This window comes from Paroedura picta, chromosome 6 (assembly GCF_049243985.1).
Source record: "Paroedura picta isolate Pp20150507F chromosome 6, Ppicta_v3.0, whole genome shotgun sequence".
In the NCBI taxonomy this organism is placed as follows: Eukaryota; Metazoa; Chordata; class Lepidosauria; order Squamata; family Gekkonidae; genus Paroedura; species Paroedura picta.
Genome location: NC_135374.1, coordinates 91,794,827 through 91,822,765, shown reverse-complemented (window position 1 = coordinate 91,822,765; position 27,939 = coordinate 91,794,827). Strand labels below are relative to the sequence as shown.

Below are 27,939 nucleotides of genomic sequence, written 5' to 3'. Positions count from 1 at the left end.
TTAATTACGTTACTATTACTGCTAAAACTACTAAAAGGCAGCAGGCGAAAAAACCTCTATGATGCCCAAAGACCAGAGGACCACAAGGATGCCATTGCCATACACATCCTCAGGGTCAGGCTGCATAGATGGTCCATAACATCAGCCCCGAACGTCAGGGAACAGGGATCTAGGCACAAGGAGAGAACACAGCAGTCAGTCCTCCCTCATCTGTAATCCTGGAAGCCCAGCTGCATTCATTCTCCCTAACAGTCAGTTCCATCTCCTCCTTGCTACACACATAGATGTGGAAGAATGTGGCCCTGGTCACAATTTATACCATCATGAACTCTAACATCTCTTTCTACAGGGCCCAAGCCACTGCAGGTAGGCTGGTGCCCCTTCTTGCCCTTGCCACCCATGCTAGGGGTTTGCTACATCCATTTGCTACCAGCGCTCTACATCTGAGTGGCACAGCAATGGTGAATGAGGCACCATGCCTGCTGGTACCAAGCTCCCTTCAGCACTCTCTGCCTTTTGGACAGCACCAGCCTCAATTGGTTTGGCCTCTAGACAGAGCCACCATCCAAGCCCTGCTGCAGGTGACCGAGGGTCCCCCCTGAAGCCACATTTGCTGATATTATACCCTGAGGATGACCCACCAGACTGCGTAACCTACAACCCACTGCCAAAAACACATGGTCAGCGAGTGGGCATTTAGCCAGCTGAATATGTGGTTCCGGTGCCTCCACCACATAGGGGGGGCCACAGAGCCATACAGCCTCTGTGCCAAGCTATGCACCATGTGGTCATGCCCCATGTTGAACTGCAGCAATGCCTTCCTCTTCTCTTTGGAGGGGCCATTGTGGAGAGACCCTGGGCTGGGGTATTGGACCCTGAATTATCATCAGAGATTTCTGTGATGCAAGAACTAAGGAGCCGCATCAAGTGGGAGCAGGTGTGGTCATACATACATCTAGTGGTGGAGACAGGCACGTGCCTGCACTAGCATTGGGGGGTCTTCCCCCATCAGCCCAGATGAGGAGACCCATCAATGGTGCCAACGTGCCACAATAGTCTGTGAGGGTGGCACCAGCTTTGAATAGCCATCCTCTCCCATTGATAGTCTTCAGGACTGCCAGGGTTGGTTTCATTCCAGGACAGAGCAAACATGGCAGATCCACTGGCTCAGGTGGTGAGGCACAGGGCTCAGCTGGGACTGGAGTTGTGTTCCTATGGCCCATCTATCATAGCCTGCAGAGCTTCTGGCCTCTGAAGGGAGTGGCCAGAAGTGGGCGTGGTGAGGGCAGTAGAACAGAGTTGCGTGGCACACAGGTAGAACTTCTGTTTATACAAAGTCAAAGGTTTTTGATGGGCCTTTTGCCCCAGTGGAAGTTTTAGCAGATGAGAAAACACACTCCATGGCCAAGAGTGATTATTTCAGCATTATTCGGCCTATGGGCAGCTATGGAATTGACAATTGAGGCAAAGCCAGCCACAACATGGCTGCTGTAGGAGATGGGACCACACAGAGAGAGAAATCCCAAGTGCAGAGGTAACAGAGATAATAAAAAATACAGGGTGAAAAAGGGATAAAACAAAATATAGCAAATATTGTGGTGGCAACGGTCACTGAAGCAATTCCAAACAGATCTTCTGTAGCATTTTATAATTCTGCTGTATAAGAGCCCCATGTGGGCTCTTATTGAGTGTTTGAAAACACCTGCAGGGCACCAAGGAAAGTGTGGCTGGGCACCATAGTGCTCACAGAAACTACCCTGTGGCTCCCTAGACTATCAAGAAGAAGGAGGAGGAGGACTTGGTATTTATACCCCACTTTTCACTGCACAAAGGAGTCTCAAAGTGGCTTACAATTGCCTTCCGTTCCTCTGCCCACAACAACCACCCTGGGAGGGAGGTAGGACTGAGAGCACTCTGACAGGACAGCTTGGTCAGAACAGCGTTATCATGACCGTGATGAGCCCAAGGTCACCCAGCTGGCTGTATGTGGAGGAGCAAGGAATCAAACCCAGTTTGCCAGATCACAAGGCGCCACTCTTTTCCACTATACCACACTGGCTCTAATTTCTGTGCTGTTAGGATGGCACTATTAGAAATGGCATCAAGGAACACAAGTACAGCAATGTGCTTAATTTAAGTTTATAAGGATGGCTACAAGAAATTCAGACACAGAGCACCATGGGAGTAAATGATATGTTGAGGTGAGAGAAACTCCAGGCTTGTTAGTGTGAGGGTATAGGAGGACACAGCTATGAGTCAAAGAAGAGGTTTCCAGGGATGAAGTTGTGGTGACAGATCACAGTTGGCTGAACTGGTCGGTCTTGCATGGACAGAGCAGCCTTGAACTTTCTCCCTTGTTGTTTAGTGTCTGTTGCAGGATTGGCTTCCCACGCTCCCAGTTCAGCACTCTAATGTGTCACCGGAAGAACTGCCATGAAAAAAAAAAAATCAGGTCCTGGCTGCTGGATGAGAACTTCCAGCCAAAATGACCAATTCAGTTGTTGCAGGCACCCAGCATATATTGCCCCAGAGAGTACCCTTATTTGCAGTCCTGTGGGGTAGTGGGCAACTGAAAAAAGAAAGCAGAAAATCCAGAGTGTAAGCCGTGAAGGGCTGATTTTTTTTTTTAAGGTCATCCAGTGAGGTCCATTAAGGCAGAGGAGAAAATCTATCGCAGGAGTTGTTATCCCAAGAGACCTTTATTCTGAAACAGTCTGTTTTTCCTGTCGTGATCATGAGGGTGATGATGTTTACATCCCTAAAACATTGCTCACTGCAGCTTTGGGTTCTCAGCATCATGCCAAAATATTAGGTTCACATGGACTGTAGTTGTTATGTACTGTTAAACAGAGTGCAAATTCCTAAACTGTGATTTTTCAAAGTATGCAGGGAGAGGGAAAGGGAACTCTAGAGCAAGTTCATCAGAAGTTAGGACAGAGTGCAAATAATATCCCATGCCTTTGGCAAATGGGCCATTTGGGGTTTTCTAATGGGATCGCCAAAAAGCAATGTCTTCTACATCAAAAGGCAGTGTAAATTGTTTAATTAGCACAAATACATGATTGACTTCAGAATGGGAGAGAGTATTTGCAGGGGAGAGAGATGGTATGATCAATGTATGAAGAAGCTCAAAAGATTAAAAGAGCAGATACAGGAGAGGAGCTGGATGGCTAGAGTAAAGGCACATAGAAGGATGGAGGAGCCAAGGAGGTACAGCCAGGAGTATACTTGTGTATACTGGTGTATGCACCAGTGGATGCCAGCATGGTCTAGTGGTTAGGAGTGTGGACTTCTAATCTGGTGAGCCAGGTTTGAATCTGCATTCCTCCACATGCAACCAGCTGGGTGACCTTGGACTCACCACAGCACTGACAAAGCTGTTCTGACCAAGCAGCAATATCAGGGCTCTCTCAGCCTCACCCACCTCACAGGGTGTCTGTTGTGGGGAGAGGAAAGGGAAGATGACTGTAAGCTGCTTTTAGACTCCTTCGGGTAGAGAAAAGCAGCATATAAGCGGCAACTCTTCTTATGACTAAGAAACTCAGGAATTAGGCTGCTGAAGGCAAAGATGCACCCAATGCATAATCTTTTTCCCTAGGTAACAGAAAATGGCTGCAATCCTACATGATCTCAAGGCAACAGGAAAATGTCAAGGATGCAGAAACAGTGATTGTCTATTGAGAAGATACAAACAATGTACAGGTTAAAAGCAGAGCCAGTTCTGCCAACGCTCTGGCAAATGCCCTCAGACATAAAACCAGCACCAGGAAAGGTTATAGGCTGCACAGACCTCACAAGGAGGCTCTGGGTCCCATTCCGCACAGATTCATTGTAGCAGGAGTGTGGCAAATTGTAATCTCTACTAAAATGCAGTTATGCACAACATCGTACACAATCTGCCACACTCCTGAAACAGATCAGCAAAAAGCACTTCGTTATAGCACTTCCAGGGAAATCCCAAAAAGTGGATTCACCCTCTGGAAAGCGCTACACTCTTGCAACCAATCTGCAACACTAGCGAAAAAGTTCTGTGCGTTACCATTGTTGCGGTTTCAGCAAAGTCCCTCCCTCTGGCTCTCTCCTCTGATCTTCCGGCAAAGGGATCGCCATTTTTTTTCTCGGAGCGAGCGGAGAGCAATGAACCGGTGAGCCTTCATTCACCCAGCGAGGCTTCCCCGGGTGCAGTCCCAGTTCGTTTGAGTGATGGCCAGGGGTGGGACAAAGCACAGAAAAAATCACTTCCTTTCTAGCGATTTTTGCCGAGACCGGAAACCTATGGGAAACGATTGAAATGCAACAGGATTCCACTACAAAGGCAGGTATGCATAACGACGAATTCCACTATTTAAAATTGCGTTTTTTCTTTCCGAAACCAATTTGCCACATTGATCCTGGTGCGGAATAGGCCTGGGTTCTGACCATCAAAATCTTACTCTATAGTTCTAGTGTCCACAACCGAAATGTGATCTGCTGCCAGTTCCTGATCTGCAGCCTTTGAGGGAGATATGAACTTGGGGGTTTGAAGGCGTGATTTGGTCCTGCCTAATATAGGAAATTCTCTCAAATCGGAAAGCAGAGAGTTTAATTAAAAGGGACAGAATGCCTCACTGCTCCCTATGCTTATGTCCCTGTTCTGTGGGAAGTTAAAGTATTTTCAGGAGGAGAGCTAAACTCTCATTGTTCCGTACTTAAAATGATAAAAGGTTGACATTATAATGCTGCAAAGGGTTCTAAAGTCTAAATTAGGCAACAATTAGATTTAACACAGAAGGTCATTTTCTGTGACTCATTTCTGCCAGGCAAGGAAATCACTTCCTTTCAGTGATCTAGATGAGAGATTTCCCCCGAGAGGAAGCAGAGTTAAGGGATTTTCTAATTCCCCTAACATAATGGTAAGAAGTTACTAAAAACGTGGCACAAACCAACCCATACCCAGTCAAACGGTTATGTCAAATTGCCTATCAACCTTTTTGCAAAAAACTGCTACGCCATAATCGTGGGGGGGAAAGAGAGATACTCAAATATGCCTGTTTGATTCTGAGGCCACTGGAAGAAAACACAGGCAACCGAGTTCTTCCTCAACTTTACCTTGTAAGGTCCTCACTTTCCAAGGCTGCTTCTCTGGACTCCCAGAAGCAGTATCTCTCTGCCCTCTGCTGGTAAGACCTTTCACTTCCAGAAAGAGCCAATTACGATGCTATGTGGAAACAAGAAGGATAGGGCGACTGTGTATCATGCTACTTCTTTTGTATTTTAATTTATATTTATATACCGCTGCTTTCAGATGTCTCACGGTGGTTTACAAAATCAGTAAAAATACAGTAAAATCCCCTAAATTACCCCTTAATACAAAAATATAATATAGCATAACAAGATGGCGAACAAAACACCAAACCTCTCCCCCATTCAGCATATGGGTCAACAACTCTCTCACTGGGAACAAGGAACCTAGTTGATCTCAATTTAGAGATCCTCAGGTATCTTCCATAGCAGCCATGCAGATAGGTGGGCTCTAAGTCTTCTCTGAATAGTCAAGTCATAAAAAGATGCTTTTAGGCAAGGCTGCTGAAAGCCCGCCTCATAAGACCCTGATCCAAACCAAATATCATCTGAAAACAAACTTGGCTTGCTATTACCATGAATCTATAGTACTAAAAGAATCAGCTTGTCTTTCCATTTGTTGTTTTTTACTTATTTCATAGAATCATAGAGTTGGAAGGGGCTGTACAGGCCATCTAGCCCAACCCCTGCTCAATGCAGGATCAGCCTAAAGCATCCAGGATAAGTATCTATCCAGCTGCTGCTTAGACCACCAGTGAGGGGCAGCTCACCACCTCCTTAGGCAGCTGATTCCATTGCTGAACTACTCTGACTGTGAATGTTCCCCCCTTGATAACTAGTTGGTATCATTCTACATGTGGTTTAAAGCCATTACAGTAAGTTGTGTCCTCTGCTGCCAACACGAACTGCTCCCTGTCCTCCTCCAAGTGACAATATTTCAAATACTTAAAGAGAGGAATTATATCTCCTTTCAACCTCCTCTTCTCCAGGCTGAACATTCCCAAGTTCCTCAGCCTTTCCTCATAGGGTTGGTCCCCCCCAGCTCCAGATCATCCTCGTTGCTGTCTTCTGCACCCTCTCAATTTATTCACATCCTTTTTGAAGTGAGGCCTCCAAAACTGCACACAGTTCTCCAGGTGGGGTCTGACCAATGCAGCATGCAGTGGGACTATAACATCTTGCGATTTCGATGTGATGCCTCTGTTGAGGCAGCCCCAGACTGTATTTGCTTTCTTTACTGCCACGTTGCACTGTCTGCTCATATTTATCATACAGTCCACAAGTACCTCCAAGATCTCATTCACACACACTGCTACCCAGAAGTGTATCACCTATCCATTATGTATGCTTCTCATATTAGTGACGTAGATATAGAACTCCGCCCCAAAGGATGGAGAAATTCCTGAATTAAGATGCAGGCGTGAAACTGTAATAGCCTAATAGTTCCAGATCAGCTAATGTCTAGTGAGGAGAGGGGATAAACTAAAATCCCACATTCTCAAAAATGTCTTCAGATGCATGGGGAAAAGACACTAAAAAATTGAGGTCGATTCAAACTATCTGCATTCTCATTTTGTGGTGCCTTTTTGCACTTGAGGTGGTACAATCTTTGGAAACATTTCTTTGCTTTATTTACTTTCTCCCAACAGCGACCCAGAATGGCCGACATTGCTCTTCTCTCCTCCATTTTGTCTTCCCAACATCCCTGCGAGGTAGGGTAGGATGAGAGTGTGTGACTGGCCCAAGGTCACCCAGTGAACTTTCGTGGAAGAGTAGGAATTCAAACCTGGGTCTCCCAGACCCTAGTCCAGCACTTTAACCACTACATCACACTGGCTTTCTAATGTTTGAAACTGTTAAACAGATGCACTGCAAATTCCATGATGTAAAAATTTGCCCTGCTTAGCTTGTTACTTAATGGATCAAACCCAGTGTGAGACCCTCCTTTCTGAAGATCCTTACAGAAGTCAACTCTACATCTCCAGAAACATCATTACTCAGAAGTATTTCAGCCATGTGAATCCATTCCCAACTTCCCCCCCCCACACGCCCACACACACAATTGTTGCACAGATAGGAAAATAAAATAATCACAAGTCCCAACTATATCATGCTGATCACTCATCTCAATCCAGAGGATTCCTGAATTCAGGAGATCCCTGGTTCAACTCTAGAGCATATTATGAAGTCACTTAAGCATTTTCCTGTCTGCAATAGACAGCTCATAAAACTGACCAACCTGACAGAGTGATTAAAGGACTGCTGAGATAATTTAGGAAGTGTTTTGAGTATTGTACGGTGTCATATAAATACTAAGTATGATTATCTATTATCACATCAGTAGCACAATTAAAACCAGCAATTAGGCTCAAACGGTTACGTTGCATTATTATGCAATAAAATCATTTTCACCACACAAATAATGCACCTCAGAAGACACTCAGAGCTTGCTTATGTCATGATTTGGAAGCATCTGTTCAGTACTCTCTCTTGCCTAGTATTGCCCTTTATTTTCTTTGGGTTCTTTTAATCCTATGCTTCCTTTGACGCCTGTTACTATAATTGCATGTTGCACTGACAAATTACAGTTGCTGTTAATCTGTGTCAGTTATGCAGCCTAATCACTGTGGGCAAAACAATTCATGGCCCCATATTGCCATGTAGCCAGATAAGCAAGTACACTGGGAAGCCAGCCATTTGTACCAAGATTCGTCAGCCAGCAACCTGCCAGAAACTGAAATCTCAGCTGAATTGCAAAGGGCAGCAGCTAGTCTCATACCAAAGAAACACAAATCTAATAAGAGGCAGGCCCCCAAATCACTGGTATTATTTCACGCCCATTTGCCATGCATTTCATCTGCATAAAAGGGTTCCTCTTACAACATTTTTACAAAAGGACATCTGCTGTAAACACCAAGTATGCATCGCTATGCATAGACTGTATCGCGGTATTTGCTCTTCTTCATGTCCGATCAAAAAGGAAAATGCATGCTGTATAGCCAACATGAGGCAGCCTTTGGCTCTGTTCACACATGCATTTCATATCTTGTTGGATGCTACAGGGAATAATGGTTCACATGCTGGAAAGACTCCTAGGCAAATCTGTCCAGTCACCTGTCAGAAGTGCCATGCTTCTGCCATCACTTTTCATCCCCATTCAGATGGGGAAAGACACTCCCAAAGGTGCAAATATTTATTCATTTACAGTTATTTATTTTACATTGTTTATAATCCACCTTTCTCACCAGGACCTAAATTGGATTACGCAGAGTGAATCAATCAATCAAAACGATGGGTCATTCAATAAACTGTGTGTTAGGATTCAGTTGAAAAACCAACCAGAGGTCTAAAAGGCATGTTAACATGAGGCATTACATGATCCAAAATCCTTATCCATTGTTGTTCCGCTATATATTTATGAAACAGCCTAGGGGGTGGGACGTGTCCGGCTGTCTAAGTTGAAATATCCTTCTCCATTGTTGTTCCTCTATATATTAATGAAACAACCTAGGGGGTGGGATGTGTCCAGCTGTCAAAGTTGGAATAGGGCCAATCAGGGTTCAGCCAGCTTTGCCCTGCTTGGCCCTGCCCCTGTGGCTCCCACCCTCCGGCCCTGGACACTAGCCTCTTTGCTCTCAGATGCCTCAGTGCCTGGAGCCAGCAGCTGGTAAGAGGAGAGGCCCTGGGCAAAGGATCGTGGTGGAGGGCTCGCTAACGAGGGCATCTTGGCCTGCTGATGAGGGCCTCCCAGCCTGCTGATTGCTTGTTAAGGACTGATAAGGAGCTCTGTCAGCCCTGCTAACGAGCTGGCCAGCCGCTGCCCACCCTACTTGATTTGGCTGTGAGCTGCCCCCCAAGGCCACCTTAAGTTGCCTGGCCAGGGGAGGGGACCCTTTCAAGTCCCGTTCTTAGGAACGGGCTTTGAAGCTAGTTATATAATAAGATCCAGTTTTCGGCAAACTATACTGTTGTATAGACTACAGTCCCTAACAATGTATCCAAGTAACTTTGCAAAGCATTGTATACAGTTCTACTGAAGCGTATGTTGCTTGGGCAGTCTTTGGGTTTTCCTGCCAATGTCCCCTTTATTGCAATACACTTTTGTTTGCTCCTAAAATATCACTGGCTGTGTTCATCATTGGGTGTTCGCACACCAGGCAACAGGGCCACTGGGCCAACACAAGTGTGTTGCCTGTGGCACAAAGTCCCCTTAAATAATTAAGTGTTGCATAGTTTGTGGAAAGCCAGGATGGTGGAAGCCTTCCTGACCTCCTCCGGCAGACCTTCCCACAAGGTGGGGGCCTTATAGAGAAGGCACATGTATGGGCAGTTGTTGGTTTTGTCCATTTGCAGGTTGGCATCTGCAGACAGCCCTGCTTGGGTGAGTGAAGTTGTTATGGAAGAGCACAGGTCGGAGAACATCTCACAGGTGTGAGGTCCAAGGTCATGAAGAGGTGTATATGTGATAGCCAAAACTTTACATTGAGCCCAGTAACTGATGGGCAGCCAGTGGAATGACAGTAGAATCGGAGTTACATGCATGTTCCATCTAGCATACCTGATGGAGTGCATCTCCAAATGTACTCCCCAAAGAGCTCTACAATTAGCTAACTTGCCCATGGCCCCTAAAGAAGTGTGTTAGTGTGTTAGACCTTCCTTAGGAGAGGAATGGGAAGGTGACTGTAAGCTGATTTGAGCCTCCTTCGGATAGGGAAAAGCAGCATATAAGAACCAACTCTTCTTCTTCTTCTTCTTCTTCTTCCTTTTCAGCCCTGGCTCCAGCCTGGCAGAATAAGCTGGGACTTTTGGAGTTCCCAGGGTTTTGGAGTGCCTGCAAGATGGCACTCTTCCACCAGGCATATGGCTGAGGCCAACATAGCACACAGAGAAAAAATACAGATTTCCCTCTCCTCTTGGAGATCTCCTACTATAGAGATAAGTTCCCCTGGAGAAAAGGTCTGATTTTGGAGGGTGGACTCTATGGCATTGTACCTTGCTGAACTTCCCTCCACCCTGCTGAAATCCCCCCCCCAAGCTCCATCCCCCAAATCTCCAAATATTTCCACACCGAGACCTGACTCTTATTGGCAAACCTGACTATGAGTGTGTTTGTGAGAGGGGATTTCTGTGTTCAGTTCCAATACATCAGAAGGCATTAGTATTCTGGTTCAGAATGTCTTTGAATACATGAACTGTGAATCCAGCTCTTCAACTGTGGAATGCCATTAAGTGCGCTGGAAAGCTCTGGCGTCAAATCATGCTGTAAATGTGCGGCACTGTTTCAGATTACTTAGCGGTTCACCAGATTAAATCCCGCTTTAATGTTCTGAGAAGTTAGACAGAAAGAGCAAAGGAGAAAAAGCACCAAGCATTCTTGACAGGGACTCGTTCTCTTCTTTTGTGCTAGTATTCCTATTCCACCAAGCACTTCAATAAATCTGAGTTGGAGGCCCACAAGAATTTGCAGAGGAGGGGATTGGAGAATCTTCTCCCCATCCAAATTGCCCCTTTTAGGAAATGATAACTCCTGAGGACAGGCATCCCGGTATTTACATTTCCCCTACCCTGCCTTTAAGTGATTCTTAACCACTCTCAACATTCTAAGCTCAAAGAGCATGCTCAGTCACCATCAGGGAGTTTGTGGTGTACATGTGCGTTCCTCTCATTTTTCTAATTACATACTAAACTTTTTCTGCAAACCTGAGAAGTTCCACAAATGGTGAAGCACTTGTGGAACTTCTTAGGTTTGCAAAAGAAACTTAATATGTACTTTGGATTGGAAAATTCCTGGAGACTTGGGGGTGGAGCATGTGAAAGCCAAGATTTGGAAGGGGAAAGACCTCAATGGGGTATAATGCCATAGATTCCACCCTCCAGTTAGTCGTTTTTGTTAGTCTGGAGGTCAGATCTTGTAATCCCAAGAGATCATTGGCAACTAGCAAATAAACTCCAGTCTTGGCTGACCTTTTGCATCCTTCACATAGTTTTAGGGCTAGATATGTAGCTTCCTCCACCTCTAGTACTGAGCATCAGCAGTCTAACACTGTCATGAAATTGTCCATGACTGTCAGGCTTCCATCAAACGCTCAAAAAGTTGACTCACGGTTGAAGAAAATCCATTCAAGGAAGAAAGTAGCGAACAGAGTGCAAGGTAGGTACTTCTTTGCTAGAGCCAAAGGGCAAGCTTACAAGTATAATTTTTATGTTTTCCCTGAGATCCCCTCCCCCAATATGAAAGTAAACAAAGTACCAGGCACAAAATTATCTTAGGTGAAGTTTCCCATGTGGAAACATGTGCTGGAATCTAGAAACCACAAAGCATTACTCATCTATGTATAAACAGGATCAGAGCAATAAAAAAACACTCTGGGAGGGAAAGGCCTGCCTCCGGCTTCTGGTCTATGGAAAAATACTGGGCAATGAAAACATACGACATGTCAAGGTAGGGAAGGTAACATGTGAACATGGCATGACTGGAACAGTTAAACAGGTAACATGTGAGCAGGGTTTTGACAATGACAAGCTTTAGAACAAGGAGAGGATAAGACATATTTTCACCATTTATCCTCTATGTCAATGGTTCTCAACCTGGGGGTCAGAACCCCTTCGGGGGTCAAATGACTCTTTCACAGGGGTTGCCGCAGGGCAAGCAGTTTGGCCAGGGGGGCGCCATCCACGCAACAGCCTTGCGGGTAGATCAAGATAGAGCATTCGTCTGTCTGGAGCAGCAGAAAAGAGCTAGATCAGCATGGTGGGATAAGAGGCAGAGCTGAACTGAGAAACCCCGGGGGGAAAACAATTTCCATACAATCATGAACAATGGATCTTCACGCCATTTGTCAGTTTCGGTTTAATTTCTGTGAAAGAACACTTGCATAATATTATGGTTGGGGGTCACCCCAACATGAGGAACTGTATTAAAGGGCCGTGGCATTAGGAAGGCTGAGAACCACTGCTCTATGTGGGAATCCCCCTCTTTCGGTAATCTTCCCCTCAGGATTTTCAAAACTCCTAAAGTCTCTAGCAGGCATAGTGTTCGTCTTATGGAACTATGTTCCACCACTGCAGGAAGTGCTCTTGGGCCAATGGAAGAGCAGCTTTGTATCTAGACTATTGACATTTTAGACCCTGAAAGAACAGTTTTATTTTGACCTGTGTCTGGTTATCCCTAGCCACTTGCTTTGAGTAATAAGAGTGGAAAGCAAATCCAAGCAATAACATTTACATCTTCATTGGTATATGTTTTGCAGTTGGTCAGCAGCTGCCAGGCAACTGGGTAACAATTAAACTTCTGTTTTAAAAGACAGCCAAAGCATTCCTTTCAGATATGGAAATATACCACAGAAAGAAGTCTGCCCGAGCTGTCCCATTATCATTCAGGAGACACAAAAAATAAACTTAGTTTAAATAGAATCATAGAATCACAGAATCTTAGAGTTGGAAGGGGCCACACAGGCCATCTAGTCCAACCCCCTGCTCTACACAGGATCAGCCCTAAGCATCCTAAAGCATCCAAGAAAAGTGTGTATCCAACCTTTGTTTGAAGACTGCCAGTGAGGGGGCCTCCTTAGGCAGCCTATTCCACTGCTGAACTATGTGAAGGATTGAAGGTAGATAAACTTTGGGCATTATGTCTACACAATATGATCTTCCTACCTGTAAAGAAGATGTGTGAATAACCACCTGTGGTTATCATATGTCGGATTGGCAATGCACGTATCATGGGATGTTGTGACTGGCTGAGTATATGTAGGGAAAATCCCACGTCACATTTGGTAGACTACAGGGCCATTACGTATAACATCCCATAAGAGAATATTTCCAACATAATAATTTTGTATTGTGGTCTTTACTGGAGAAGCAATTTTTTTAGGCAGTTATAGGAGGCACACTTTACTATGAGTCATGACAAAGGCTACGTCAGTGCAATGCCTATGTACCTGTAGAGCAATAAAATTCATTCCTAGTTGCCTGACTTCTTTTTTTTTTTAATTGTTGAAACAGTAATCAAGATCACTAAAGTATTCTCATGGTTGCAGCCCTTCCGAGACCAAAAAGGAAACCCTTTTGAGTCTCAGTTTTAGGTGCTGCACTCTTGTTTTGTTATTCCCCCCAACATCCTGTTTAAAATGCTACCACCAGCTATTCAATTTTTGTCTTAGCGATACCATGACAACTACCACATGACCGACTGCAAACACACCACTCTTTGCCAGAGCTTCGCTCAAGGTTCCAGCTAATGATGACTCACTCTCTGTGAAGTAGTCCTGATTTAGAGATGTTTTATACTGATTAAGATGTATCGAGCCTACCAGCCCGTTTTACCATGTGGCAACAGATACCTTCAGCAAAAGTGGGACAAAGCTGTTTATGAGGAGCACAGGAGAAAGGTAAGCACAACTCTGACAAAGTAAAAACCATCCTACAGGAAGGCCAAAGTCACTGAAATCTGAATGAAGAGTCATTTCTTTGTGTGTTTTTTTTTAAAAGAGCTGCTTCCACCAATAACCACCTTTGAAACTAAAGTGCACCACATGCCTAGAATTTAGATACCAAAGAGGGGGAAATGCCAGCTTGGTGTAGTGGTTAAGAGCTGCGGCCTCTGATCTGAAGAACTGAGTTTGATTCCCCACAAGCAGCCAGCTGGGAGATCTTGGGTCAGGCACAGCTCTCTCAGAGCTCTCTCAGCCACACCTACCTCACAGGGTGTCTGTTGTGGGGAGAGGAAGGGAAAGAGATTGTTAGCCGCTTTGAGACTCTTTTGAAAGTAAAAATCAGGATACATAAAAACAGCTCTTCTTCAAAATCCTTTTGTATAAAAATGCATGGTTTTCTATGGGTTCTCTAGGCCATTTCTTTCTCACAATATTTTTTTCTCTGACATGAAGATTAATTTCTGAGGAGAAAGGGCAGTGACAGTGTGGGTGTTTTTCAGTCACAGGTATATGGACTAGGAACTCCTCAAATTCATGAACATAGAGGGGGGAAACGGTCATCCGTATATGACAAATTATGTTTTCCAGATGCAAGCATTAATCAGTATTGAAAAAGTACACTCTTTCAGCTGTCTGGAACTATTTAGCACTTTTCCAGTTTGCTGAAAAATTGAATGTGTTAGTTCTAAAACAGTGAATGTTAATTCTCCCATTTAGCAATTTCTTTTAACTCATGGTAGTTAAGAGGAAAATGTAACACTTGTAGCCTAAGGAGGGCAGGGACTTCACTGAGGTATCATGCTACAGAGTTCCTTCCAAGGCAGCCATCTTCTCCAGCTGAACTTATCTCTGTCCCTTGGAGATCACTTGCAATCTCAGAAGCTCTCAAGGATGTTGGCAACCTACCTCCTCAGGTAGCAACGACGTGGTTGCTGCTGGGGATGCAGTGAAGTCACAGTCCATACAGTCCCACTCTTCATCTTTTTGGCTGCCTCCTGTCTTCTGCCAGAACCCATAAGAAATAGACTAGCAGCCCACAGGTGCACCGGCAGCAGCCTGCTTTGGGCAGACATGGCTCTCAGAACTGCCATACCTACCCATGTTTTTCAAGGGGAGAAATAGAGTTAGCAATGTGTCATTCCTGGAATATCTTTTTCAGAGGCTCACTAATGTACACATATATTCCTGTATTTTACAGATGTCTACAACAATTACTGGTAGGAGAGAAAATTAGCTCTTGAATCATCTTTGCCTGTTGGTGAATGCAAGTGCTTTTATAATGTAAAAGGTAGAGGAATGAGATTTTTATTCAAAAATAATCCTTTTGAAATAAATAACATAAATGCAAATCACACTTCTCAAACCATCACAGCAATTTCCCTGACTAATCTTCCTGCATTTGTATTTCATCTTTGGACCATCTCACAGGAGTTGTTATAATGAAACCAATCAGGAAAGACTGACAAAAGGTTCTGTACATGGGCAAAAGGGAATGTCCTCCTAAGGCCATTAAAGAATTAGAAAACCAATACAAATATGAAGTACTAGGTTTCAAAGACCTTGCTGCTGCTGCTGCTGCCACCACCTCTCCCCTCCCCACACACATCTTCCCATGTGGCCTCGCGGCTGTCCCCACACTCACGCACAAGGTGCTTACAAGGTACTCGGGGAAGGAGGGGGAGGGAAAGGACTTGTTAAATGACGGGGGGGGGGGCATTTAACAGTGAATAGGGAAAGGTGGGGGGAAAGGGTGGAAGCGAGGGCAGGATAAAGCTGGCAGGCTACAGTACCTTTCCCCCACCATACCCTCCTTCTGCTGCTTGAAGGCTGGTTGTATGTATGTTCATGAATTTTAGGGTGGTGAATCCACTTCTTTAAGTCACAAATTAAATTGCAGGACTTTGCAAGCCAGCTACTGGCCAGGCTCTGGAGGTGGGCAACATCATATGAAGGGGGCACAGTATGCTGCCTGCCTCCGGAGGCTCTCCAGCTACATTTTCAAGGTACAGAAACGCCCTCAGACTTCACTTCTTCCGATGCACATGAAATAAATATTTTACATGGCCTTTTATATCCAAAATCAGGTGGGAATAGGATTGTAAGCTGTGGTTTGGGAAATATCTAATTATTTGGGGGGTGGAGCCTAAAAAGGCTAGGGTTTGCGGAGGTTGGCAACTAGGATTGCCAGCTCTGTGTTGGGAAATATCTGACTCATTTCCACACATCGGTAAAAAAAGCATCACGCCAGCTGAATGGCATAGCACTAAATATTATTGTGCTTCCCAACCACTCCTCACCTTTTTGCTGTCTCGCTCTTGTCTACCACCTTTTCATACTTTTCACCCTTTGGGGCTGTATCAATAGGGGCATCACATCAAAATCACAAGATGTCATAGTCCCATTGTATACGGCACTGGTCAGACCACAACTGGAGTATTGTGTGCAGTTCTGGAGGCCTCACTTCAAGAAGAACGTAGATAAAATTGAAAGGGTACAGAGGAGAGCGACAAAGATGATCTGGGTTAAAGAGACCAAGCCCTATGAAGATAGGTTGAGGGACTTGGGAATGTTCAGCCTGGAGAAAAGGAGGTTGAGAGGGGACATGATAGCCCTCTTTAAGTATGCTGTTTCTGTTGGCTGCAGAGGAGAGGACATGCAGTCCCCCTCACTGGCAGTCTTCAAGCAAAGGTTGGAAACACACTTTTCTTGGATGCTTTAGGATGCTTAGGGCTGATCCTGCGTTGAGCAGGGGGTTGGACTAGATGGCCTGTATGGCCCCTTCCAACTCTATGATTCTATGATTCTATGATTCCACAACTGCTGCTGGAAATGATGGAAGAGAGCAACACGCTTTATATGCAACTCTCTTCCACCTGTCAATCAATCCCATTTCTCCAAATTTTAAAGGCCCCACGATGCCTGCTAATTTTTTAAATTAATACTTCTCTGTTTAAACGCCTATGCATAGATGCGTAGCCACCCCTTATGGAATCACGAGTCTTTAGATACTTTTAAATATTAATCTCGTTCCTGAATTTGGGGGGGGGGGCTTTAGAGAGGCATGCTTTATGTCACAACTCTGGGGAAAAATGCTTTTATTTCTGGCATCGCCTGCATGCTTGTCTATCTGTTAGTTGCTCCAGGCTGTTCTCCATTTTTAAAAAGCACTTCCAATCCCCCATAAGAAGGGAGAGGGAGGCAGGTGTGAGGGCGTGTCTTTTCTTTTGCTACTGGCCTGCTGGTTGTCCGCTGAGGGATTGCACTTTTCAAGTGGGTGAATCCACTTTTTGGGATTCACCAACTCATGCTTTAAAATGGAGGATATGGCAAGCAGTTTGCAGGCCGGACGCAGGAGATTGGTGACATCATGCGGAGCGCCCGAAGTATAGCGTCTTCATAGGGTAAGTATGACACTAAGATTAAGACCTGCAGAAAAGCCCCTGGAGACTGGTGGTGGAGCCAGGAGACTGTGAGTGGGATTTGGGGCAGGGGGGGCCTCACTGGAGTATAATTCTATGGAATCCAACTTCCAAAATAGCTATTTTCTCCAGGGAATTGATCTCTGTCATTTGGAAATGAGCTGTAAAACCAGGGGATCCCCAGGTCCCATCCCTAGGCATCCTTATTAATGGCCATTCTAGATTGGGGGGGGGGGGGTTAGGACAGGTGCAAACCTGTTGTAAATCATTCAGGTGTGAGTTCCCGGGTAAGGGACTAGAACTGAGGTATGAGTGACAAATGGCTAAATGTTTACATTGCATGGATCACTGACTCCAACTCACAGCCTGAACGGTAATCTATGCACAAGTGTTTGACATTATTTCCCAGCACAGTTACTGGGACTTACTTCCAAGAGCCTCTTGCTTTCCTCAGCCTTCCCCCTCCTTCAGAGGGAGGGGGATGAGTGGTTGGGTCCCCGCCTTCTTTTCCCTTAGGGTGCCTGCGGCTGAGTGGAGACATAATCAAATACACAAAACATAATCAAAACAAAGAAGAAAATGGAGGGGCTGTTACCTCTTAAGCTGCGAACACATAACCTAAAGGGAAGGGTGGGCAGAGAGGGAGAGCTCTCTGCACATGGTAGGATGTTTCTGCCAAAGCAACAGAATCAAAGCGGAGAAAACTGCCCCAGCCGTCACTGCTGAAGCCGCAAGTACCCAGCCAAGAAAGAAAAAAGGAGGAAGGGGGGTACGACCCACACACCCCAGGCCGCTGCCACCAAAGCAGCAACCAAAAACCAAAGAACAATGGGGAGGAGTGCGACCATGTGCCCCAGTCTGCTGCGAGGTGGCAAACACCAAATCCATGAGGAAAACAGGGAAAGCGGCGTCATGCCCACCCCCGTGCATAACATAAAGGAGGGGGGAAGGGGGGAACACACTCTGTGGCTCTAGCCCCAAATTTGTACAGCCCCTCCCACAGCCGTTGCATTTCTCTCCAAAGAAAGGGGAGGATGAACTGGCGGGGCAATTTTGAAACCCTAGATTCACGTTGTAAGCAATTCCATGGGAGGCTATGGGTGGGTTTGAGGACAGAAGTGATGCATGGGGGGAGGAGGGGAGGCAATGCCCCAGCTCGGGATGGCACAGGTTTTCCACTTCCTGTTGGCCCACCCCTGACATACACACCGAGGAATCCCACAGCAAACATTGGGGAATGCTGATTTGCTGATTTTGCCACGGAGCAACTGACGACCAGAAGTGCTAGCCCTGGACAAGCTAAGGCAGGGGTAGTCAAACTGTGGCCCTCCAGATGTCCATGGACTACAATTCCCAAGAGCCCCCTGCCAGCATTCGCTGGCAGGGGGCTCCTGGGAATTGTAGTCCATGGACATCTGGAGGGCCGCAGTTTGACTACCCCTGAGCTAAGGCAAATGCCTCATGCAAAAAAAGGTCATGGAGTGGAGATTTGGGGTGAGATTCACCGCCAGGCAGCCTTTCGGAAAGAAGGGAGAGCCAAGTGTTGATAGATGCCATAGCATTTTGTCGACTACGAAAGGGCCTTTGCTCGATGTTGAAAACAGCACACGAGGTTCTTAACATCTCTAATCTTCTTTTCAAAAATAATTATATTAAACTGAGACAACAATACCTCAGTGGAAGTCCTACTGTTCGGCAATTTGATACAAAGGAGATTATTTTGACGCAGAATTATACTGGTTGTCCAGGGGTGATTCCCAAGTAATACCTTCCCACGCCCCAAACTGCTTTATATTACTCCTTCTGGTGTGCTAAGCAACATGGAAGCAAGACTTTTCCATATGGATGAGGAGCTTTTATCCAAATAACCCCCAATTCCCCACAAGGTTGTTTGCAGATGGGGGGGGGGGACATTTGTGTGGTCAGCCACCGCATTCTAGCTGCTACTTACTCCTATTTCATGTAAAGGGAGTTCTTTTGGGTGCAGCTACAAGTGATATAAACTAACCTGGCAACTGTCATTTTCATTTTATTGTGTTCATCTTCTGCTCTTATTTATACCTCTCCGGATAAATGACTTTGAATAGGCACAGAGCACCCAAGACGCCCCACACAAATATTTATTCATAGAGTATGCCTCTACTGATGATGTAGGAGCTGTGTTCAACTTGTTAGCTACACAAACAAATAGAAATAACCCTCAAACATAACTCTAATTTTGTCCTAGTGAGTCGCAAGGCATGTGTGCATCTGTATGACTGTTTATGCACTGGAAGTTTGATGCCAGGCTGCAGGCTGGAGTTATAGTCGTGGCATGTTGCCCCACCTCTTCCTGCACCCACACGGGGGAGCATTTGGCCTGGTGCTCCTCATCTGCCCCCGATTTTTGCTCCTGCATGGGAGCTGGGACAGTGAAGTGCCCAGTGCATAAACGGTCTATGGGAGGGGAAGAATCAGGGCCTTTTTGCACGCCTTCAAAATCGCACAATGGTTGCCAATTGGAAACGCTATTGATTTGCCATAACGCACGACGTCGTAGACAATCTGCCACACACCTGAAACCAATCTGCAAAAAGCGCTTCCTTGTAGCGCTTTCAGGGGAATCCCAAAAAGTGGATTCACCCTCCGGAAAGCGCTACACTCTTGCAACCAATCTGCAACACTAGCGAAAAAGACCTGTGCGTTAACATTGTTGCGGTTTCTTCAAAGTCCCTCCTCCTGAGCCTGTCCTCCAAACTTCCGGCGAAGCGATCGCCATTTTTTTTTCTCCGAGCGAGCGGGGATAAACGCACCAGCGAGCCTCTTTCTGTTTAGAGGCTTCCCTGGCTTCAGTCCTTCACCTTTAGTCACTAAGCACAAACCACATAAAAGCCCGTTTGCTGATGTATTTTCCCATTAATTTTTACACATTCATTCAGCCGAAAATCGGGCCCGTGAGAGGGGGGGGGATTTTTTTTTTTTTCACTCAAGGCAGCGTGGCAACGATCATACGATCAAATGACAGCTCACATTAGGCAGCTGGATGGGTCTCTCCGTTGCAACGAATCTACACAGATTCGTTACAATGGGTCTGTTTTTTTTTTTTTAAACCTTTCTTAAAGGGAAAGGGGCTGTTTGGGAGCATGCTAACGGCTGCCCATTGGCTGCTTGACGGCCAGGGGCGGGACGAGCTTGGCAATAGCGCTTCCTTTCTAGCGATTTCTGCCGAGACCAGAAGCTGTGGGAAACGCTACAAAACGCAACTGGATTCCACTACAAAGGCAGGTATGCATAACGACGAATTCCACTATTTTAAATGGCGATTTTTCATTCAGTGACCAATTTGCAACAAAGATCCCGGTGCGTAAAGCCCCTCAGAAAAGAAGAGGGAAAGACAAGGGTGGGATGAGAAATGGAAGAAACTGGCATGGGTAACACATAATGGAGTGACATATAATGGAAACAGTCTTAGGATAGGAAGAAAAGGTTTAGCGATTCCACTGCTGTACTTCTTGTATTCTACACAACCTGTGGGACTCCTTAATTTTTGCATCGTTAAGGTACCTTCTGAAGCACATTTACTACTGAATATTTTGAATCCTTAGGTCCAATTTGAGATGAATTACTATATACTAGTGGGAGTAGGAGAAAAAGACTGTCATTTTGTCTTTTGTATAACATGTTAACAGAAGTTCCTCTGAACTGATTCATCTAGGATCCAGTTCCCTAATGACAGTGCTGGGAAAGACCTAACCCCTTTTTCCCCCACTACTTTCCCCCACTACTTATGTCAGTGAGACAGGATTTTCTAGTGAACTTTAAATTCAAGATATTCTGTTTTGTGATCAGGACTCTGTTCTTGTATCCAGCCTTAAATATATTATCATTACTATCATCTGAATAACCATATTGATCTGAATACATGAACAATGGTGCATGTAAGATGTTTTGTTATGAACTGCTATAATGAAAAATATCTGAATAGCCACCCCACCACACACAGCTATTTACATTTGTGAAAACAGTGTAGAAGAGAAGCTTGAAGCCCCGCTTCAATTCTCATAGCATTCAAGAACCAAACGGAGCACTTTCAAGGTCACTTCTTCTGTATGACAGGTTGGGTACTGGATTGGTCTGAGTTTCATCAAAGCTCCCCCAGATGGGACTTCTCCAGAGCTCCTGGAACTGATTTCCAGATGACAGTGATTAGTTCTCTTGAATAAAACTGCTGCTTTTTAGGATGGACTGTATTGCATTATAACCCACAGAGGCCCATCCCCTCCCCAAACCCCACCTTCCCTGGACTCCCAAATCTGCAGGACTTTTATGGAGCTGGCAACCCTAAACAGAAATCATGAACCAGGGGTGGACAAACTGTGGCTCTCCAGATATCCATGGACTACAATTTCTGTGAGCCCAGCAGGCTGTAGTCCATGGACATCTGGAGAGCCAGTTCGGCCACCCCTATTATAAACTATGTTCTAAATGCCAAAGTACTTCATAGTCATAACCCAACCTTCCTCACAGTAACATGACAAACCAAGATTACTGCTTCCATATTATAGACCAGAGGCTGATGGCAGCCTATATAACATCAAGCAGTAAATTTGTGGCCGAACTAAGTAGAGCAGAACATTTGCATCTTAGTGCTACCTTAGTATATATTTTCCCTTTGTTCCCCTGTAGAAATGTACCAAAAAATCTTTTTTTTTTTGTCTTTCTTACTACAGATCCAGGCAGCCAAACCTGTGGTAGACACCTCTGCTCCTCCAACGTATCGTCATCTTCATTTGAAATTAAAGAAACTCAAGGTACATTACTGATGAGTGCTCCTTGAAAGCAATCTTAAGCAAGTGAACTTGGAATTGTGTGTATGTGTGTATGTGTAAAGTTCCATCCAGCCATAGCCAACTTTTGGTGATCCAGTAGGGTTTTCAGTACTTTACTTTATTCAGGTTCAACAGACTATAAACCATACTCCAAGACAATATTTCAGAATTAAAAATTATCCAACTTGTGTAGAATGGGCCCAGGTGACTCACTTGGAATCCTACTCAGGTCTGTTCAATGGAGCTTACTCCCAGGAGTGTCCACAGGATAGCACTGTTAATGATGTTGATCTAAGAACACTGGGACAAGCTAGATTCAGGCTTAATGTAATCCATTAGGAAGGGGTATTGCCAGCTTACCTCCTTTCAGTGTCATTCCATGCATGTGTACTTGGATTGAATGATCCCAGAATATAATTGCAATGTGTACCTTACTGAGCAAATAAGGACTAGGAACTCTCTCTGTATGCTTTATTGAGTTTCATGACAGAATAATGGGGAGGGATAGAAGTACAATACACATAAAATATTCAGTGGAATGTACTTCCTAGTAACATATTCCAGAGGTTAGCTATGTTAGCCAAGTATTGCAAAACAGAAAACAATCCTACAGATTGAAAAATAACAATAAATTGTGGCATAAGCTTTCATTGTCTAGAGCTGCTGTATGTGTATTCATGTTTTACTTCCTAATACATGTTCTGAGGACCTTTTTTGTGTTGTATATGAGCCTGTGAAGAAAGGTGGAATATCAATAAAAACGTCAACCATGTTCTTATACTTCTGAAGGAAGACTTCATGTCTTTTACGCTAAACTACTAGGCCCAAGAATATATGGGCACATCAGGAGGCCATGTACCAATTTTGAGGTGAATGAAAATGTCACAAAAAGATATTTGTACAATTTTATCTAAAATGTAGGTAAGATGTTAAGAATTGGCTTACAGTAATCTCTTCAGTGGTTCCTGTTTACTCATCTGTATTTCAGCCTAACATAGTTAAATTATTCTGTGCTTTCCCTATTTGTTACTTTGGAAAATCTAGAGCTTTATTTGCTACTGAAGACTCAAGTTCAGCGACCTTCTGAAGGGCAAAATATCTCTTGTACTTCTTTCATAGCCACTGTGAAGTGAAAAGATCAGATACCAACACAAGACAGATTTGAAGGGGGAGAGACAACTATTGTACTTGTGCTTTGTTAGAGAGGAGACTCAGAATGTCATCACAGCTTCTACATATATTCTTTTGTCTTTTAAAATGTATAAAGCTAGAGAAAGATCGCCTGTCAGTCATTGAGAGAGACAATCAGTTGCTCCTGGAGAAGATGACTTATATCAGGAGAACTAAAGGAGGAATAGATAACAGAAACGATTATGAGGCTAAAAGGTAAAGTCTGAATAACGTGTCCCATAAGGCATTGCATTAACAAAAGATGGCAGAATTAGGATGGAACCTGTCTTACAAACATTCAGCCTGAAGTATATTTCATTGATCATCTTTGTTTTAAAAATCCATCATATCACTGATTCAGATAATAAGTTGGAAGGGGATCTTAATTTTGACAGTGTAGTAGAAAATGACATTGACTTTACTGACACAGACATCTATGTTTAAAAGTACATGGATCAAAATTTTTGGTCCTTCCCACAGAAGCCCTCTTTATAAATCCAAAAGAGTATTGACAGAGAATATTCTCAAATGGCTACTGGGATCTTAAAAGATCTAAATGAATTTTCTAGTGAAAAAATCATAGGGGAGGAAATCAGTTTTGGCATCTAAATTTGCATAAGAAAATAACATTGACTGTATGGGGGAAATGGTAACATATAATGGAGCCTTCCCTGGCATTTGCATATAAGTTTGTGTATTATATCTCCCATCTAGAATCATAGACTTGGAGGGGACTTCCAGGGTCATCTAGTCCTGCAGAAATCAGGAAATGGCCACAAGAGCCAAGTACCTACACAATCCCTTCTGTTCACCCACTTACAATCTGCCTAAATTCACAGAATCACTATTTCTGTCAGATGGCTATCTAGCCTCTGCTTAAAAACTTCCAAAGAAGGAAAACCTTCCACCTCCCAAGGAAGCCTGTTCCACTGAGGAACCACTCTCTCAAGAATTTCTTCCAGTTCTTTTTCTAATTCAAATTCTTTTGAATTAATTTCATCCCATTGGTTCTGGTCCGACCCCCGCCTAGGGCAACAGAAAACAACTCACCTCCATCCTTTATGTGGTTGTCATATCACCTCTTAGTCATCTTCCCTCCAGGCTAAACAGACCAAACTCCCTCAATATTTCCTCATACGTCTTGGTCTCTAAATCCCTCACCATTTTCATTACCCTCCTCTGGACATGCTCCAGTTTGTCTACATCTGACTGATGTTTTCCTCTAGCTTTCTCAACTAGGGTTTTTTGAGGAGGGTTTCCTGAATAGGTGGGAGTTAATTAAATTGTATATATTTTTTAAAAATGTTAAAAGCATTTATTGGGTGATATGACCATATATGGTCATGTTTACCTGTTTCCCCCCCCCCAAAAAAAAAGGCTAATGATGGACCAGAAGAGGGTGGGAAGGGGAGGGGATGCAGTGGGTGTGTATAGTTACGCTTCCCAACCATATTCTGCATAATCGTGCCACTTATGGAGTTTCTCAAAGGCTGAGGAATGTTTCAGGGGTTTCTCAACAATGAAAAAGTTGAGAAAGGCTTTTCTAGTACATAAATGTATGTATAATAATCCTGCTTTTCTAATAACTGCCTTAGCTTCCCTTGTATTTTCTGTGGGTGTTCATGTACACCTGTACACATTATCTCCTTTAGTCTGAACAGAAGAAAACGAGAGCAAGAATTGTTGAGGATGACCAAAGAGAACCATGCCATTCTGGAAAGGATTACAAATTGTAAGCCTCAATATAAAGTCCAGAAGTGGGATGAAGACTGGCAAAAGGCTGAGGAGTACATGAACAGCATTGCAAGATACCCTCGTGGATTCTGCAAACTGCAGAATCAAAAGGTAAACCTCAGTGGTACAGATTTCAGAAGACCAGTGGCCTGCATTTCCCAGGCTGTGTTCCTCACAATTACTAGGCTGGGGGGAGGGGGGGAAGCTATACTAAGGTAAAGCTAGGAAATGCTGAAACAGCTCCCTTAGGAATGAAAAGGAAAGATGTTATAGACCCATTTCTGCTGTGTTTGACTCCTCATTAGCAATATTATGGAGCAGCAGCAACTAGAATAAAACCTTTACAATTCAAAGTACTCCAGGAGCCATAGGACCCCCGGCCAGGTCTCAGCGATATATGCCCAGTCAGTGCTCTCATCAGGAATTAAGTCCTGGATGGCTGCTCTTTTGCCTGGCATTTAAACATGCAAAGAAGCACAGTGCTGGCTGCTTGAATAATAAATAGCTTTATTGAGAATAGGAACAACTCTGTAAAGAGAGAGGAGAGAGATCTTTCTAATAGTCTGACCAGCTGTTCATCATTTGAAGGCAGAGAGGAAGTGTTCTCCAAAGAGCCTGGATTACCTCAAAAAAAAAAAAAAAACCCACAGCAGAATCAACTCTCCATGGCAGGAGAAGAAGAAAGGCATCTTCCCTTAAAAAGATGTTTAGATCTGTTATAGTCAGGCAAAAGAAGTGCTATATAAAGGATAAAGATTGGATTTCTCAAGTTGCATAGCTGTTATCTATCTTATATTTATCACAAATCTCAAAGCATTCATGAAGCCCAAATTCTTGCACTCAGGAATCAATGCCTTTACAAGAATGCTAGAGAGTAATCCCCCAAATTTTAAGGTGTAAATGCCATTTATTTCAGTTCCTCTGGCACTGTCATGTGCTTTCAGAACAAGCTTGGGCAAAAATAAATACATGAATGAATGAATGAAAAGAGAGACCGCTGTAAGAGTATAACATAAAACTGTTATCTAAAAGGCAAAATTATAACAGAGCCAAGAGTTATGATTTCAATATTTTATAATTTTATGGCTGCAGTGTATAATGACTGACTTGTTATGATTTAAACTGCCTAGCTTAATTATCTTTTCTAACAGTAGCAAAGGTGAAATGCGTGTTCCACACATAAATGTGTGACCTTTCCCATTACACAGAAACAAAAACATGTCAAAAGAACACCTAAACGAGGTAAACAGAAAACCAAGCATCTGAAAGATGGATATCCAGCAGACACACCTGAAGAAGGAAAAGAAAGCAAAGACACAACTAATGAACAACAAAGTGAAAATCAAGGGGGAAATGTGTAAATGAATCCCTATCTTATGATGGTTGTTCAGACTATGGATAGCAGAAGTCTTGATGTGAAGAACATCATCACTAGAAAGCAGGCATTGCAATACCAAGAGTAGATACCAGAAACATTTTACTTTTAACTTTAAATGATTCCTAAAAATGTTTATGTCAACATATGAGTACATTGGCTAGGATAGCAATTCTGTATATTATCTGAAAATTTCCATTGAAATCAGTGGGAATTAGTTTACCTCCTATTAAGAATAGGAATATAACGGGCACTATTTGGGGGGCGGTGCAAGAACTCTGCAGATGGACTCCCCCCAGGATTTGGAAAGGCTGCAGGCAGCTGTTAGGGAACTCACCAGCAGGGATCTGCAGCCTCCAAGCCTCAGAGGGAAGTGGAAGGAGGAGGGGGTGATCGGGGTGGGGGAGAACGGAAGGTGATTGGCTGGCCGAGGGACACACAGGCAAGCCAGTTGGAGGAGGAGGCACTACCCTCAGTGAGTGTTAAGCAATGAAGCTATGAGACACACTCCTCCTCTAAGGCCGTACCAGAAATATATGGTGGAACAGATAAGCACTGGTGTCCCGAAGAAATATGCTTGCCTTGCACACAAAAACTCATACCATGAATAAAATTTTGTTGGTCTTAAAGGTGTCACTGGACATAAGCTTTGTTCTGGAAAAGACAATAATGCTAGAAAAGTTAAAAACAGCAACAAAAAAAAAAGTGGAAGACCTAACATGAGATGGATTGACTGAGTAAAGGAAGCCATAGCCTTCAGTATACAGACTTCAGCAAGGCTGTTAATGATAGGCCATTTTGGAGGTCATTATTGATACAATCAGCTTAGATCAGAAGGGACCTCATGGCACTTAACACACATACAGCGATGCGTTAAAATTTAAAATTAATTTCCACATTTGACCCTTGTCTGCAATGTGAACCATTTTTATGACAACAAAATGTGACGAATAACAATAAAGTTGAATAACATACTCCTCTTTCCCTTTTGAACAGAACTTTAATCAATATATTTTAAATGTATATAAAGTACATGTAATGTACTTTACTTTTTTGATGCATTGTGAGCAATTATGGAAGCCTTTGGTCTAAAAGTAGGCGGCTTGCCAATTCTGATTCAGGAAATTCCTGAAGATTGAGGATTAGAACCTGGGGAGGGGCTTCAAAAGAACCATAAATTTCACCCTCCAAAGTAACGATTTTCTCCAGGAAAACTGATCTGTGTATTTCTGGAGATTAGTTATAATTCCAGGAGCTCTCCAAGTTCCACCTGGCGATGGGCAGCCCAAGGCTAAACACTGAGATAGATTTGAGTAAAATTGATTAAAACTGTACACATTCATTCATCGTAGCATTTTAGCACAATGGAAAAAGCTGAAGAATAGCCAAATAGACATCCTCCAAAGCAGCTATTTCCTTTAATCATAGAATCATAGAGTTGGAAGGGGTCATACAGGCCATCTAGTCCCTTGCTCAACGCAGGATCAGCCCTAAGCATCCTAAAGCAATGGTACTGATCTTGTCCGTCTGGGTTGTAATAGCATGAGATCTCCAGATGCTGTCTGCAGGTTCGCAACTCTATTGCTGGCCACCCAGAAGAGCAGGTAGGCCACTTTGTGAGAGGACTAGATGGGCCACTGGTCCGATCCAGCAGGGCTGTCCTTAGACCCAGAAAGCGCAAGTTAGAAACACCATCTGGAAGAAACAAGGCACTTGCTTGATTCCTTGGGAGCGAAAGGACTGCTGTCTCTCTGCTCAAAATATTTCGACTCCAGTAAAAGTAAAAATCCAAGTAAAAATTAGTCGGTCGGGGAAAAACAGCCGGTCTTATAACTCCGACCACGCCAGCTGCATGCCGCCGCCGCCGTCTCCCGTTCGCCAGCCGGTCGGAACGCCGCATGCGGGCTCCGTGTTTCCGGCTCGGAGGGGGGAACATT

General features: G+C 44.1%; 1 protein-coding gene and 1 long non-coding RNA gene across 2 annotated transcripts in view; one reads left to right on the top strand and one right to left on the bottom strand.

The window, feature by feature from the left end:
• Positions 1 to 5,088: 5,088 nt before the first annotated feature.
• The window catches only part of LOC143840307 (uncharacterized), a 40,651-nt gene continuing 17,800 nt past the window's right edge, over positions 5,089 to 27,939 (bottom strand). The window contains exon 3 of the long non-coding RNA XR_013232115.1: positions 5,089 to 5,197. This is a non-coding gene — a long non-coding RNA (uncharacterized LOC143840307). The remainder of the gene's footprint in view (positions 5,198 to 27,939) is intronic.
• Positions 13,258 to 26,984, top strand: CFAP97D2 (CFAP97 domain containing 2). The gene is made up of 5 exons (XM_077343665.1): positions 13,258 to 13,451; positions 21,625 to 21,705; positions 22,991 to 23,109; positions 24,546 to 24,738; positions 25,836 to 26,984. Exons 1-5 carry the CDS (start codon positions 13,359 to 13,361, stop codon positions 25,986 to 25,988), a joined length of 639 nt encoding a protein of 212 aa, XP_077199780.1. The 5' UTR covers positions 13,258 to 13,358; the 3' UTR covers positions 25,989 to 26,984.